At 35.4% G+C, this 17,491-nt stretch overlaps 1 protein-coding gene and 1 non-coding gene across 2 annotated transcripts; one reads left to right on the top strand and one right to left on the bottom strand.

Moving 5' to 3' along the window:
- Positions 1 to 14,138: 14,138 nt before the first annotated feature.
- LOC107854629 lies at positions 14,139 to 16,059 on the bottom strand. Its single transcript, XM_016699661.2, has 4 exons — positions 15,568 to 16,059; positions 15,479 to 15,494; positions 15,325 to 15,349; positions 14,139 to 14,289 (listed from the first exon to the last, which is right to left on the bottom strand). The coding sequence occupies exons 1-4, from the start codon at positions 16,057 to 16,059 to the stop codon at positions 14,139 to 14,141; spliced, it is 684 nt and encodes a 227-aa protein (XP_016555147.2).
- Positions 16,060 to 17,148: 1,089 nt separating this feature from the next.
- On the top strand, positions 17,149 to 17,255 carry LOC124891114. Its single transcript, XR_007049527.1, has one exon. It is a non-coding gene; the product is annotated as a small nucleolar RNA R71 (small nucleolar RNA).
- The last annotated feature ends 236 nt before the right edge of the window (positions 17,256 to 17,491 follow it).

Raw genomic sequence — 17,491 nt, 5'->3', positions numbered from 1 at the left:
ATGCCTTATTAGATCCAAGAGCTTCTGTATTTCTTATAACTCCTTGTATAGCAGTCAACTTTAAAGTCAGACTAGAAATCTTAACACAACCTTTCTTAGTGCTTACCTCAGTGGGAAAAATTTGTTCCATCTAGACGAGTACCCAAGAATTGCTCGATTACAGTATTTCAAAAAATCTCTTTAGTTAATTTTAGTAATAGAGTCATTCCATTTCAGTTTCTTGATAAACCAGTCTTTAGATGAAGGGGTAGTACCTCAGTTTCAGATGATTTAAGTTTGAATCTTGTAAGATTGAGCTGGTATAAAAAAGAGTTGAGAATTCTAAGCTACTCAGTGTTGAGTTTGCTATATGATGATTTTTGGGGTAATAGAAAACTAAGAATTTTTTATCAGAAGAAAGTACTAGTAGTGGAACTTATATTATCAGGTATAGACCTTCAGGATGAGTATAGTGTTTATGAGTATTATTGTATCTCAAACTCTAGAGTAAAGTGGTTTCAGTTCAATTTAGAGTTTATTAAGGAGTTCACAGACTCAAAATAATGGCTTTAAGTTAAGGGGGAGATGGTAGAACAAGTAAGCAAGTTAGACTTTCAGATTTTAGTAGTAATATCAATATGTGTAGAGAAGTAGTGGGAAAGGTTGATGCCCAACCCGTCCTTACCTCAGTCCAAAATTTCACACTTCAGCTATCACGATATCTACTCATGCGGTACATGTCAGCTCTATGATCATAACTTCTATTCATGCACATTATAAAAAATAATGTATGCTTACCGTTCCTAGTATAAAGAGTTCCAGTTTCCCCAGTGTTATGAATCATGTTCCATGAATACAGAAACTCCAAACTCAGGTCATGTAGCTCATGACTCATGAACTCATGTTATGCTTTACAGTATGCTTAGTTTCCATGACTTATGCTATACTCCTAATGGTCATCTAAATTCAAATTTTTTTATGTATATCCTTAGTCTAGATATTTTGATAAATCCAAGATGTTGATGTTCTATTCCTTAGGCCTCGGTTATGTGTCAATTTTGGTATAGTGCCATTCATGCTTTAGGTACTCATGTTTTAACCTTCAGTGAACTCTCCTATTAAATAAAGTAGTGATGAGCAGTTGATTAGATGGGAGAAAGTAAATGTTTCATATTAAGAAAAGATTGTTACATGCTTGTTTTACCCAAGGATGTAGTTATAAAGATAGGCTTGAATGTCATGCTAGTGTGCGGGTGAATAGCTAGCAAGGGGTTGTATTTAGTTATTAGAAGTCAGACAGACAAATTTGAATGTTTTTCTATCTTTCCATCTAGTCGTCCTATCCCAAAATGGAACATCCTGGTAGTTGCAAATTCAGCTCAGTTCATGTATCATGCCTCAATCTTAAATCTCAGATATTCAATCATGAATCAGTTCGTAGGTGCCCCGTGCATCGTCTCATTTTTACTCAGTATCTCAGCCAAGTCAACATTCATTGGGGGACATAATGTCCTAAAGGAGAGATGCACTATAACCCACAAGCTTTCATGTCCTAAACCTTCCATTTTCTCTTTACATAACAAGATCCAGTTTAAAGTAACAGGTACTCATAAGTTGACTCTTTCATTCCAATCTAAGCCATATGACATGTATTCAATAAATTAGTTTAGTTCATGATATTCAGTTCATATATCATGTTTTAGATTTAGTCATGTTCTCATATTCCTGGTCATGCGTGTTCAGTAAATGATCTCAAGTTCACCAGTATTCTTACCTTATGGTGATAGTCTTCCTTAGCTTTACTAAATTCCACGTCCATTTATAGTTATAAACTTAGTATTTCTTACCGTTGCATATTCATTCATGCATTTATGAATCAGTAGCTTCAATTATGTATTCCATGCATTAGATATGCATGTTCAGTGTGTAAACTCAGTCTATCAGTGTTCCTTATCTTAATCAGTCTCATTCGAGGACGAATGTTCCCAAAGGGGAGATATTGTAATTCCCTGTATTTCCCTATCTTAGATTAAATCTTAGTACCTGAGTTATTCTATATATATTTTTTGGAAATGCTCAATGTTTTCCAATTTAGAGCCTGCCAATGCGTAGGAATTCCAGTTAGCTTTCCAACGATATAAAATTTGCCTAAATCCGATAACCGAGTAAGAAGTTATGGCTATTTTAAGTTTTAATCGTTAAACACCATCATTTAGACTAGTAGCGTGTCGCAGAGTATGTCAAAATTACAATTGTCAGTTTCCAGTGAGGTACCGTAATACCAGCACATCGCGCCATAACTTATTTTCACATTTGTCAATTTTTAGTGCACCAACGCAATCCTACCACATCTCGATGAACTTCTAAGTCATATCCAAGGGGTAATGCGATTCCACTACATTGCGTTGATGGTCCAATTCCCAATTGTTCACTTTCCAGTGACACGACACGACAGTGCTGCGTCGCGCCAAGGGCCCAGATCGGGATTTTTCAGTTAATTTCCAGTTTTAAGTTCCTAGTTTTTAAATCATAACAGGGGTATTTTAGTCTTTTTCCATGGCCATAGTCAACCTTTAACCTAAAATTCAGCCCTAATAAACCTAGTTACACCATTATTCTTTAAATTTTCCCACAAGATAAATTATTTTTCTCTCAAGAAGCAAAAACCCTAGATCAAGAAATCAAGAACAAGCTTAAGAATTCCTCTAAGAATCTTCTATTGTATGTTAGGTGTTCATTCATGGGTTCCTTTCACCCATGAAGTCCAAGAACCATTTTTCAAAATATAAAGATTGTGTATTTATGATTTTCATGATTTAGTTGAATTGAATTCATGTTTATGATAGTAATTGGGATCCAATTTATGTTTAATTATAAGTTCCCATGAAATTAGGATAGTTATGTGGTGAATTATATGAATTTCATAATTAACCTTTGATATTGAAATTGAATGTTGTATTCATGCTTACGTGTGCCGACCATTATCATATAAATAATCAATGCTTCCCAAGTGTTTTGCTAAATTTCCTATGTGAAGTAAATAATGGAATCATGACATGTTATTATGTGGTACCAATCATGTAAATGCTTATGCCTTACAAGTGTTTGATGAAATGGTTATGTGATTTGACTTGTGAAAACATGATAAATTATTAGTCCAGTCCAGTTCTGTATACTTAGTTCAGTGTCTTTCAGTTGGGAGTAGGATTTAGCACCGAGCGAGTGTAGGGATGAAAACTTCTCCATCAGAGAGGCAGAGTTGTTAGTAGCAATCCCTGTACTCCAGAACTGCGTAGCCAGCGCAGGATGAGGAGTTACCCGTTAGACTAGGATTGACTACCTCCCAGGGGTCACCCGTTAGATTAGGCTTGGCTTCGCCTAGGTGTCACCAGTCAGTTAGGCTTGGCATCTTGGTTTTTCTGTGTTAGTACCTATGGCATGGGCATTAGCACCCTTTATGCTGGTGTTATTGGTTAGACCCCAATCAGTTCAGAGAGGGGCATGTCGGTTAGATGATTATCTCCTACAGTCTTAGTTTTAGTCTCAGTTTAGAATTCAGTTCAGTTCTACAAAATCAAAACTATAAGATACAATCACTCAGTATTAGTAATCCAGTTATCAGAAACTTTAGATATCAGTTACACAATCATCAGAACTCAATACTTAGCTTCAGAAAATCTCAGTTATAGTATACATATATACACATTATTATGCACTCTGTATCTATAGTTATTTCAGATATCCATCTACTCTTATATTCAGTTACTCTATATCTTTCAGTCAGTTAATGTTCATGCATATGAACCCTTGAAATCAGCCTTACCTCATCTAGTATACCAGTACATTCCACGTACTGGCCTCATACTCTTTCTTTGTGCTATGATGTCTCATATCATAGGTGCAGATGCTCAGGTTCCTGACCACACTTAGACAGATCCAGTCAGTAGTCGCATATTTAGTAGTGAGTCCTAATCTATCAAGGGCATACTTTTATTTCAGTAGTTTCAATGTTTCAGTTGTTAGAGTTAGTTGGGGGCTTTTCCCGACAACTTCACTTTCAGACAGTTCAAAGTAGAGGCTTTCAGACTAGATTTTTTAGATAGTATACAGTTTTACAAATTGTTATTTTAGATGTTATATTTTATCAGTATTTTAGATTTTGAACCTTATGGAATTTTAGTCTAATTCTGCATTTTTTTAGTATTATTATACAGTGCTCACTGCAGATATTAGTCATGGGTTAGCTTATGATCCTTTGTGATCGTAAGCACTATGTGATGTCTAGGGGGTAGTCTCAAATCATTATATTTCCTATATCGAGGGCCTGGGAAGGGGTATTTAAATATCCTTTTTGATCGAGAATTGGCTATTTCTCTCTTGCCTTGGGTTCCATAAACCCTTTTAGACTGTGTATTCCCTAAATTAAGTCTTAGGTGTTGCTTGGGAGCTTTAATAACTTGTTTATTTGTGATTAACATCGAATCTAAGTTATGAATCCTTCATTTATAGTGTTTAATTCTTGAATATTTGACCCAAACCCCAAATGGGTTGAGGCTTGATATTAGCCCAAATATTATTTATTTTCACCAATTTCTTAAGGGATGTAAATCCATAATGGTATTTGAACAATGGGTTGGTCTTGTAAACTCATTTTTCATAAGTGAGACCCACTTCAGGCTTTGTGGTGTCATTTTAGACCTGACATAAAATTGTGCAATATAGGTATTGATATTCTTATAATAATACATAGATTATGTTTTTGATAGCTTGGCTCATTAAATAAGCTTCGAGGAAAGGGAAAGCAAAGGTTGTTAGTTCATGAGTTATGTTTGGATTCGAGGTAGGTTAGGTTTACTTTTTGTTAGATTGAGCTTTATTATAGTATTACTTTGATATCTTGATAAGATTGGGCAGGGTTTTAGGTGTTGAAATGGTAGGTGGTAATGTTTGAGATTAGTCAAGCCACTTAGACTATTGAACTCATAAAGTGTGATACTTAACTTATAGCCTAGAACCTTGGTTAGTTGGACTTTTTATCTCATCAATATCATGAGAATGCTCTAGTTTCTCAAGTTAGATGGGAGTTACCTTGTCTTTCATATTAACTAGTAATTTGACTTTACTTGTGCGTAGTTGTGGAAATTGCCCTAGTAGCTTTGGATGAATTAAGAGTATTACTTGAGGATGTACCATAGGACTAGCGTGAAATTACAAATCTTTAAGGCATGACTTAGATGGATTACCTTAGTCGCGGGTAGAAGTTAGACTTGAAGATGAATTGGGTTATTAAAAGTAGAACTTGACCCGCCTTAAGTTTGGACTATGTAGTTTTATTAGCAACCTAGATACTTGTTAAATGCTTAGAATATGCCTTTGGTAATATGATGTCTAACCCTGGTAAATGTGTTATTCATGATGTTGGTATTGGAAATAATGTGCCTGATTGGTTGCTAGATTATTAGTAATGCTTGGATAGCAATTAATGGTCTTATAGATTGAACACATGACTATGCTATCACTTACTTCATTGACTAAATTACCATGTGAGACTTGGATTATGTTATTACTCATATTATGTTCAAGTATGGTGACTAACCTATGTGATACTTAAAATTCTCCTGTGTTAATATTGCAAATCATGCTAATAAAGAGGGGCTCTAGCAGGTGTAACTATGGTTTGTATTGGATATACTAATGATTATGTTAAGACCGGTAAAGTATTGATTTTTCATATCACATGAATATACTTGTTCATGCTCCTTGAGATATATTGTGTTAAGAATGAATGATGAGGTATGATGGTATTCCTTTCCGTACTTTTATTTCACTCTATCCTTCATGGAGCTTGCATTTATTATTGATTGGATTGGCTTACATATATATATATATATATATATATATATATTGATGTTATTATGATGCCTGGTGATTCCGAAGGATATATTGATTTTGCGATGATGCTTGGTAAGTTTGTAGGATATATTTATGATATAATGATGGTCAGTGATTTCGGAGGATATATTGATGTTATAATGATTCCTAGTAAGTCCACAAGGCATATTTATGTTATGATGATGCCCAATAAGTTTAGTGTATATATTGATGATATGATGATGCTTGGTGATTTGGAAGATATATTGATTTATGATGATGCCCGGTAAGTCCGGAGGGTATATTTATGTTATGAAGATGTCTGGTATGGTCGGAGGATATATTGATGATATGATGATATCCAGTGAGTCCGAAGGATATATTGATATTACATATGGTAAACATGTGTATATATGACTATGCGTGATTATGCCTTTATATGATTACATCTATATGTGCGTTGAAGATATGATGTTACTCTTGGGATGTCGGTCATGATTCTTCGATACTAATCACTTGTTTAGTGGTATAGTTCTTGGTAGAGTTGAATATTGAGTAGAAGTACGATATTTTGAATAATGAATTAGGACAAGTTTGTAAACATGATATTGTGTGGCATTTGAGGATTCACCTAGTGAGTTTAGATAGTATTGGACAAGTGAATTAATTAAGGTATATTGCTTAGGTAAGTGAGTTATGTGGTCACTAGCTGACTATTAAGTGACCATCTTACTTGATGGCTTTAAGTCTAGAATTCTAGTTAGTGAACCTTGTTTAATTAAAATGCAGTAACTAGCAATTGTGGTTATTACATGTCTAATGAAAATAATAGATTAGCATGGTTGATGATTAATGATATTGAAGACTAAGTTCTGATGTCGATTAGCCATTAATTGAGGATTTGTGTATTAATAATGCTAGATACTAACAGAGGTTAATGGTTTGATATATAAGAGTATAATGAAAACTAGTGACCTTTCCTAGATGGTGACAACTATTATGATGATTAGAAATGGGTATTGTTTAAATGCACTTTTGGTCTTATAGTGAACCTCGACTAGATGTTGGATGTTAGTTAATTAGGGAATAAGGATTAGTCACTATCCCATGAATAAGGTTTATATAACGAATTGGTTAGGCTAATAACTAGAGGTCCTTTAATGAATAACGAATTAATAGTTAATAATGAGTATTGGTTACTTAATAGTAGTGAGTAGAGCGATTATATCAATGAGATGGATTTCTAAATGGTGATATGATTATGGTTATGAGTACTTTTGTAAATGTTATTCAATTGCGGTAATTGATGAGGATTATAAATGTTGTAAAATGACCATTGGTGTTTGAAAAGTGGGAAACCATGGATAATGAGAAGTTGGTTATATATCTATATATGTTGGCGATTTGATCTTTGATGCACTCTGTGGTAGTATGGGACATCGTGATGGGTTCTTTATTTTATGTTCTTTTATGTGAACTCCTCACTGGTATAGGATGCTGTGGTGTGTTCTTTTACTTTAGCTCTAATGTATTTATGTGCATTAGCTTTGTATTTATGGCATTGTAATTGTATTAGTGTCTCTTTACGCTTCTGAATCGATTACCCATTATATATGATGATATTGGCATGTATTGATATGAGATATTGATGTTGGGTGTATTAATACATTCTAGTGTTACTATTCTAGATTACTTAGCCTTGTTTTGAGAATAATTTGTGGACTTTACGTGTTGATATTGATATAAATAATCATTTAAGTGTCCAAGTGCGTGATTACAATGTTCAAAGTGTTTTTCAAACAAGTTTGTACTTAATTGAGTCATTTAGAGTTCAACCCAGACAATTGGTTTTACTAGCTTAAGCTAGGTGTGTTTCTAGTTGGTTTTGGTGGATTCTAATGTGCTTAATTTGTTCCAAATTTTTTAAATGTGTAATTATGAGTGGAATAACTTGTTTGTAATGGGCAAAGTTCAATTTATTTAAGTTAAGAGTTGAAACATAAAGTTGAAGCTCATTGCAAACTAGCTTTATCTTAGCTCTTGTTTTGATTCATCGTTGAAAATATTTTGTTGTTTTGATCTCTAATATGTGGTATGTGTTTATGCAGGAGGATTTGTGAGTCGAATATGGTGATATATTGATGATAAAAGGGCTTGAAATTCATTGGAAATACACTACAAAAGGCATGGGAAAAAGATAGGACGTTTAACACTAAGAATAAACTTTGGACGCAACTTCCAGTGAGTAGATCATTGATACGATGCGTTGCTCTTGACAACATGATCATCATCATGCTGCGTTGTTGTCTCCATGCATAACAAAATATAATTTCAATTTGCACACGGCTTGGTTGCTTTGTCATATATTTAATATATATTGTGTACACAATTAAAGAGGCTGTTAGATGGAATCTTAAAAATTTGAGACATTTCCTTAATCCTACAGGAATTAGGAATAATATATTATATATACACACCTTGGATAATCTTGGAAAAATTCATTAAGCGATAGAAAATTCTGGACACCTGGACACGGTCTTGGATGGGTGCACAAATTGTGTAAGGCGGCTACACTTCTTCATTAGGTTTTTAATTTTTTAATTAGTTATTAATTATCATATCATGTATTCAATTAATTGGATCATGATTATGAATATTATCAGCTAAAAACCCTCTTTCTGGGGGTTAAAGGCAAGAACATGAGTACTATTGTTTTGGATTAATTTCGTTTGATTCGCTTATCATTATTGGTTGTTTGTTTATTCTTGTTTTAATTATTTTATGGATTTATCACCTATAAAATACATATATTGTTGACCTTTTGATCTCAAGAGAGGGAATAGGAAGATATAACATGGGAACAAACAAATTAGAGTTTTTATTCTTTTATGAAATAACGAATTCAAATTAGCGTCTAGGAAAGAGATCTACTTAGATGCCTTATTTGATTCAAACGTAAGATGATAGCTTTAATAACTTAATTGGATTATTACATCCCTGCTCAACAATGTAGTTTTAATGTCCATATAAAGTAATAGATTAGAGGTTGGGAGACCATGATCATGTAATTAACACTATGAATCAACAACCAAGATAAGCATGTTAATGAATGAAGTTCAATAACATAGTATGATTGTTCGAAGGGCTTTAATCCTGAACTCTATCCTTTGATTTTCCAAATTTGTTACTTTTCCGCATTAGTTTAGTTTATTTTTAGTTTTCAATTGTAAAAATTCATTATTTATTTTTTCTCAATCGTTTAACTAGAATTGGGTAGTTCTCAACACAAGTCCCTGTAGGATCAATATTCAGCTTTCTTAAAAGCTAATATATTACTTGATAAGACCACGTACACTTGCGTGTGCGCTGTCAAGTTTTTGGCACCATTGTTGGGGACTTGTAAATTGGAAACTATCTTATTTTTAGTTTAGCTAGATTGAGTTGTAAATAGTTTAGTTTTTTAGTTTCTTATATTTCTTTTTTTATCACACTTCTTAACATGGAATGATGGGATAGATTATCTATAAGTGATGATAATTCTATATGGTGTGTGGTTTGTGGCAATAGTGGTCTTTCTAAAGATATGTGTGCTGTCAACCCCGATTCTTTAATGTTTATGGGCTATGATCAAAGGCAATACTATGTGAACGCCTACAATCAGCAACAACAGTTTCAGCAGCTGCAGGTTCAGAATTACCAGGCCCCATTTCAAACGAGCAATTTGGAAGAGCTGCTGAAACAAATTTTAACTAATCAACCACAGTTGTCACCATATATAAAGAGTTGTAGGGATAATTTAGATTGTCAGCAAATTGTCATGAGGAACTTGGTGATGCAGATAGGGCATGTGCAACAGGTACATAATACCAAACCTCAAGGTGATTTGCCAAGTGACAGTGAACAAGTAATTGCAATCACTTTGACAAATGGTACACAGCTCAATCAAAAACCTCCAAAGACAATTAAGGTGGTAGATGCAGAGTGAACTTCTCAACTTGTTGAAGACAAAGTTGCTGACAATTTGAGAAAGTCTGAGTACTCGAAAACTGAAATTGTTGAGCAGGTTGAGGAGATATCATCACCACCATGTCTATAGATGCTAAGAAAAGAAAAATATGAGAAGGTTATTAGCCAATTTATGGTGCAAACACAAGAATCGCAGTCACTCGATTGTCATTTTTCTTTTGAGACTAAAATTGAGAAGGTGAATATGAGTAAAAGTGTTGAAGATAGTGTAAATTTTAAAGTGGGATTGGTTGGGCCTCACTCAAAGTACTTTTCTACATTATATTTAGATGATGTCTTATCTAAGGAATTATTTAAAATAGTGGAATAGTGTGAACATAAGAAACAAGAATCCTATATCTTAATTTTGCACAAGACAAGCAATGTAAAAACACACCTCACTTCAAGGCCAAGTGGTTTACCATGCATCATCCATTACTCAGTTCATTAATCTTTGTACCACCACCCTATGAGTGAGGCAAAAAGATGGATGCTAAGTTCGGGGTGAAATTCATATCCTCAAAGTGGAGGAATAAGTTAATTGGGTCATGCCGCGACACTAAATTAGGTGAATGTTGGGAGGCAACCCAAGATGAGGTATGTTTTCTTTTCAGTTTTTACTTTTTAGTTTTTACTTTACATGTTTTTTGTTTTTGTTGAGTCGCAGCTTGATAGAAAGTCTAAGTATCAAAAACTTGAGCTAAGGAGCATGGCAAAGGCTGAGTGTGGGGTCAGGTAGATCCCATAAATACAAAAGATGCTACTAGCTAGGCCTATACGCCCCAAGGAGTATTTCTATCTCTTACTTTTAAGATCACTTTGGGAATAAAGTAGATTTTTAAGTGTGGGGTGGAGAAATTCCCAATTTTAGGCTCAATTTTTTTTGTGTAAGATATTCTTGTTGGCGCTAGTTTTGATTGCATGGTATAAGTGATTTTAGTTATATAATCATGTTGATTTGTGGAATTACTACTTTTGAGACTCTTAGGCTCATGTTACGACTCTTGTACTTATTGTCTTAAATTTGAATTCATGATATTGTTGGTTTGTAGTCTATGATGATCCTATGTGAGTTAAGCATGTGCCATGTGTCATGTGAGTTTTGGTATATTCCTTGTTGCCTATGATGCTAGAACTTGTCCGGTGTGTTTGCAAAGACAAATAAAGAATATGGATTTAGCAGATGATTTAGGCATTTCTTTGATAGCCTTGTTTTATACCTTCTATTTTTCGTACCCTTTGTGCATTATCCTAGTTAACCCCTGATAACGCTCAACTTACACCTCAAATAAGTGCAAGGCGGTCGTTAGCAATATAAAACCCAACTAGGTTGGGGTCGATCCCACAGAGAATACGGTGTCAATGCAAGTCGTTAGCAGTTTAATCAACTGGTAGTTGTAGTTTTTAAAATAAAGAGGGTTTTAAAAGTAGCATGTAATGGTGTCACGTTATCAATATGGTTTTTAATCAATATAAATGGAAAACCAGAGTTATGTTCACCATGGGTTTCAAGAATTGACAGATACTAAATATTACTTAGGAATCTTGGAGTAAGTAGGAATAGCAGAATATCCCTGACGACGATACTATCTGATGTTTCTTTTGACCTCACCAGACAATTTATTATCTAATTCTCTCGAACTTAGATAACATATCTATTTCCAAGAGGATGTTATCTCACGTAGATTAATCCAGTTACGACATCAATTATTAAACAGAAGGTTGGTAGCTTCCAAGTCCCTGTTGATAATTCATGTCCTTTAGTCTATTTCTCTGTTAAAAGCAAATACACCTAAGGCATAACCTATTATTTGCAACCAATATATTTTAAGTTAAACTAACAAAATTTCAAGACGGCCTACTACTCTTCGAATCTGTTAAATGCCTAGTAACCTATCAAACCCTAATCCATGGATTCCATAACTTTGGCTAATGTAATTAGCCGCTCATGATTTGATGAACGAAATAACAAGTTGAATTCATGATAATAAGGATAAACTTACAAACGGATGAAAAGCAACAAGTTGTTTCTTCAATTGAAACACAAAATAGAAATCCACAATAATTGATAAGTGTTGAAGCAAAAGAAACAATGAAGAATAATGTTTTTCTCCTAGTCTCAGGATCCAAAATAATCTGCCGGGAACTTTTGAATAAACCCTAAAAACTTCTATTTATATTTAACCCTAATTATGGAAATAAAATAGCAAATTAAATAAATTCTCGGATTAGGCAACGAAATAGCTAACGCAACGTCAAGGATCTGACGCCTTATCACGGATGGCGTCAGATTTGCTCCAGTTATCTTCAAAGTCTGCCTTAGGCTGACGATGTATCTGACACCGTGTCACTAATCTAACGGTGTATCACCAACGTCGTCAGATTTCTTCTTTGAGCTCTGATTCTTTAGCTAAGGCTAATGATATTTATGACACCTTATCACCATCTTGAATCCTTATCAACAACGTCGTTAGAACTTCTTCTCAGACTCAAGTCCCTGGTTAAGGCTGACGCCGCTTCTGATAGCCTATCACAAGGCTAACGACTTATCACGAATATCGTCAGCAATGTTTTATTCTCTTTTGCTCAGATTTTCAACTCTTTTGATCCATTGTTGTTTATTTTCCATCTTTTTGCCTTTTTCTGCAATATCACTAGAAAACACATCAAAACAACATGAGTTGCTGAAGAGTTCACAATTATTTTGAGCTAAAAAGTATTAAATATGTTAGCTTTTCTCACACATCAACACCCTCAACTTAAAATTATTGCTTGTCCTCAAGCAACAAAACTAACTACGAGAATACAAAGAACATTCAGCAGTCATCAACCATTTTAGCTCAAAACTCAGTTACTATCTCCAAGGTCAACCAATTTAACCTAACTCTGTATCGAAAAGCAACGATATAACACAAAAGATTCTAGCCATAGCATCAACTAAGTACCAATAATCACGCATGTATGAATATAACATTGCCCAAATAAGTAAGTAGCCTAGCAAAATACTAGTGTGCCCTCACAAAAAACAAACTCCCTTTTTTTTCATATTAGAAATCAAAATATAAACATGGGGATAAGCAAGAAAACACTCACTCTCAGAATGAAGTTCAAACCAGTGTATGCCAAATAGCATATGCTTGCTCTTATCTTCATTACCAAAGTGTCCAAATAGGTAAGCTAGGATCACTATAGGTCTTTCTTCGGCTTGTAATGTAGGCGAAGGGCTGGTATGATATTATATGGCATTTAGAGTAACTAACCTCCTTGGCACTACTTTAACTTGTGGGGTCCACTTATTAACTTCTTTTTCTCTCTTTTTCTTTTCTCCTCTTTTTCTCTTTTCTTGATCACACATTCAGAATAGGTGTGGTCCTTTCTTTCTATTCAAACAAATTTCTTTTTTTCTATTTTTCACCAACACCCAACTTTCTATTCCTTTTTCACTTATTCTTTTTCTTTTACTCTACCCTTCTTCATATCCAATTTACATCATGCACCCCTATGATAGCCACCCTCAACTTAGGCTATTTACCTAAGTCAAGGTGCGCAGTGTCTAAGGAGAACCAGGTCCAAAATAGGTTCATTATGATCTAAAGGGAAGGTGATAGGTATCATAGAAAGAAAATGGAAAATTCAGGCTCAAACGGGGATTAAGGGATTTCATTTATTACGGGAAGGTCATTTAGGCTAAAAAGTGACTCAAATTCAAAAATGGCCTATGATAATTTCCTAACACCTACCTTTCAACTAAGGTAAGATGAACTGGGCAAGTTCTAGATTCGGCAGTACATAGGGAACTCAGTAAAGATCTCACACACACAAGGCACACAAGCATATCACTAGCTACTACCTGTCTGGTTCATGCAATTGTTCAGCAGTGATGATTAAGCAACCAAACCAATGCCATAACAAGATGCACAGTGGTCACACTAAGATGCAATTCACACAGCCATGCAAAACAACCTTTGGAGAAGTGTTCAAAATCAACAAAATATATTAACTTCCTAAAGTACTTGCACTACTCCTAGTTATTTACAGAATATGTTACAACAACACGCTACCCTACACCCTCAACCTAAATCCAAGACAAAACTAAAATAAGGGTTAGGGTATACCTGGAGTCAATCAAGCCTCAAATCATGGGTCCTCGACCCTGCAGTAGTGTCATCTTCCTCAGGAGCTCTGTTAGAGGAGTCTCCTATAGCCCTCACTCGCAGTGCTTCCTCCCATTTCCGGTTGTTTTCTAGGGACGCTTGTGTTGCCTTTTTTAGATCCACTTTCTCCTATTCTGTTAGCTCATCATATGCCTGTAGTGTCTTTTCTGCCTCTGATTTCTCAGTCTTCTTCTTCTTCTTTGCCTTTTTCTTGGCTTTTCTCTCGTTCTCATCATCTTCTTGTCTCTTTCTCTTACTTTTTGGTGCCATAAGAATATTCCTGTACCATAAGACAAAAACAATTCAATACTCAAGATAGAAGAATCAAGCATGCTATTCAAGTTCAATAACTTAAGAAAAGAAGGTCTTTTTGATGACATGGCTGATAAGGCGTCACTTTGTGATAGCCTATCAGCTATGTCATTAGCCCTAAATAGAAATAGCACTCCATTTCCAAACTTTTGATGACATTCCTGATAAGGTATCATACTTGTGATAGCCTATCAGGAATATCATCAGCCTTCAACAGTGAAGGCTCCTTCTTGCCAATTTTCTGACGACATGAGCTGATAAAGCGTCATGCTTGTGATAGCTTATTAGCAACGTCATCAGCTTAAACTTCCTTCTAACTCAATTTTGATTGTTGATTTTGAGACCAAATTCTTCATAGAACCACATGGAATTTTCATTCTTGCACTTAGGGTTTTAAGTTTTTGAAATTTAATCACAACTTAACCTTAATTTTTGAGTCTCATGCCATTACAACTTAAACCCAAGTTATTCCTTTTTTAGAGCATTATGTTTTCAACAAAATTACCACTCCAAAAAAATAAGAAACAAAGTTATGAACATACCTGATGAGTTGGCTCTACTTGATTATACGAGAGAGAAGAAAAAATGAGAGATGGATTTTGATTTTCCTTGTGATCCCACAACTATCAGGAGGGTTGTTTCCTTGTTCCCTTGGAAGTATTTTGAGAGAAATAAGGAAATAACTAAGGAAATAAAATAAAACTTAAAGAAGGAAATAAAAACAAAAAATGGGCACTGAAGAGGTTTAGGTCTGGGCCGGGTTGGATTCATTTAAAATTAGCCCAAAATTTCAATTTTCAGGTTGTGACTGACGACGATGGTAATAAGCCATCACATTCATGAGAGCTTATCAGGAATGTCATCAGCCTTAATAGAGAAGGCTCAATTCCTGGTCTTGCTGACGCCATTTATGATGGCTTATCACTAGTGTGATAGCCTATCACGAATGCCGTCAGGACCTGTTGGTAGGCTTAACTCAATTTTTCCTCACGCTTTTTCATACCTGATCAATTCCTTATGATTACTACCTACAAGAATAAAAACAAAATGCATTAAAATAAAATTTTGGGTTGCCTCCCAATAGCGCCTGATTTAATATCGCGGTACGACTTGGTCGTCTTGACTACTCAGACTTTGTCAAGACACCAAAGTTATACCTTTTTCAACCTGCATCTAACACATCCACGATTGCAATGACACTCATCTCCATTTGCAATATCATGGATGGTTAATTTTCAAAACTTACCTCACTTTTATTTAGCCTGAATTTGAGCTTATTCAGCTCCATGTCAATAATTATTCTCCCAGTAGCCAAGAATGGTCTACCCAAAATGATAGGCACATCAAAATCTACATCATAATCAAGCATCACAAAATCGTCAAGGAATACAAAATCAGCTACTTTTACCAATGCATTATGTAATATTCCCTTTGGTCGCTTCACAGATCTATCTACCATTAGCAATCGCATGTTTATGGGAGAAGGATCCCCCAAACCTATCTTTTTATATACAGCTAATGGCATCAGATTAATGCTAGATCCTAAATCACATAGTACTTTATCAAAATTGAATAACTCGACAGTGCACGGGATGGTGAATGCTCGAGGTTCCACCTTCTTTTGAGCTAAGGATCTTGTAGAAACAACACTACAGTGGTGGAGATTGTCCACTGTTTCATAGCTCACCATTATTTTCTTCGTCACATGCTCCTTCATAAACTTCACATACCTTAACATCTGTTCAAATGCCTCAACCAATGGTATATTTACTGTCAATTATTTCAACATTGCCATGAATTTGTTGAACTGTGAGTCATCAGCTTTGTTCTTCAATCGTTGAGGAAAGAAAGGTGGTGCTCTTGGCATCTCTTTCAACACCACTTCTTTTTCCTTCTTTTCTTCTGGTTTGATAATACCAGCCGGCCTATCCATCTTTTTAGACTTCCCTGGATCATCTATTTCTGGTTCAATATCAACTTCCTCATCAACCGTAACTTTTCCCACAGAAGGGCCAGGTAGTACCTTACCACTCCTTGTGGTAATCGCCATGCATGAGCCATAAGTCTGTGGGTTCTGAACTGTATCGCTAGGTAAAGTGCCACTTTTTCTCTGGTTCAGGGTTGCGGAGATTTGACTCATCTACTGCTCCAACTTCTTCATGGACGTGGAGTGTGGGGCTACCAACTGACTTAGGGTAGAAAAATCGCTCTTCATGGTATTTACCCCAGAGTAAGTAGTCTCAACTCTTTTCAGCAGTTTCTCCATAATGTCCTCCATGGACATTTTTCCAGAGCTAGATGTAGCAGCATCTCGATTTCAAGGAGGAACATACAAACCACTCTTGTCATTATTGTTTCTCCATTTGCCTTGCTCTCTATCCTTGTAACCGGGTTTCTCATAAAAGTTCCAACCTTGATTCAGTTGGATATTGCCTCGAAAACCCCCTGATTACTCAAATAATTTGCCTCCTTATCTGCTTCAGTAGCAACATTGCACTGGGACTCTATATCCTTCACTTTCTCAGTGTTGCTAAATAACAAGTGCTTGGTCAGCATGTCCACTTGTATCCTTAGATGGGCCATGTCTTGGTATCACTTCTCATCTCTTTTGTGTTGCTCTATAGACACTCCAATAGAAATAGTCAGGCTAGCTACCATAGAATCCCTGGTATGCCAAGCCCAACTCTGTTTAGTCATTCTATTCAGCATGTCAGAAGCCTCAAGTAATGTAAGATCTACAAAGGAACCACCCGCAGCATTATCTAAAATTGGCTTTGTTATAAAGTTAAGAGCTCTGTACAAAGTCTCCATCAAATACAAGTTCATCATGTTGTGGTTCGGACATTGTGCGATCTTCTTCTTGAATCTCTCCCAGGTTTCATACAATGCTTCAGTTGGGAGCTGTCTGAAGTTACTAATCTCATCCCTCAACTGTACCCTCATGGAGGGTGAAAAGAACCGTTCTAGGAACGCCTCTTTCAACTACCTCCAGTTGGTTATAAAATCAGGTGTCGAATCATTCAGCCATATAGTTACCTCTCCAGACAGAGACAATGGGGACAATCTCAATCGGATAGTGTTCTGGCCTACTCCTGGATTATCAAAAGATTTGCAGATGGTGATGAAGTTCACCAAGTGCATATTCGAATCATCAACAGGTAGGCCACAAA

This window comes from Capsicum annuum, unplaced genomic scaffold (genome assembly GCF_002878395.1).
Source record: "Capsicum annuum cultivar UCD-10X-F1 unplaced genomic scaffold, UCD10Xv1.1 ctg3054, whole genome shotgun sequence".
Taxonomy (NCBI): Eukaryota; Viridiplantae; Streptophyta; class Magnoliopsida; order Solanales; family Solanaceae; genus Capsicum; species Capsicum annuum.
Note: the sequence above shows the minus strand (reverse complement) of the source record. Positions and strands in the feature narration are given on the sequence as shown.

What these genes read in the sequence shown, in the direction of transcription:
- LOC107854629 (XM_016699661.2), bottom strand. Translation starts at nt 16,059, where the DNA reads ATGTTAAGGTATGTGAAGTTTATGAAGGAGCATGTGACGAAGAAAATA. An exon ending in AATCATAAGGAATTGATCAG is followed by an intron (nt 14,290 to 15,324) that starts GTATGAAAAAGC and finishes CTTATGGTACAG; the next exon opens with GAATATTCTTATGGCACCAA.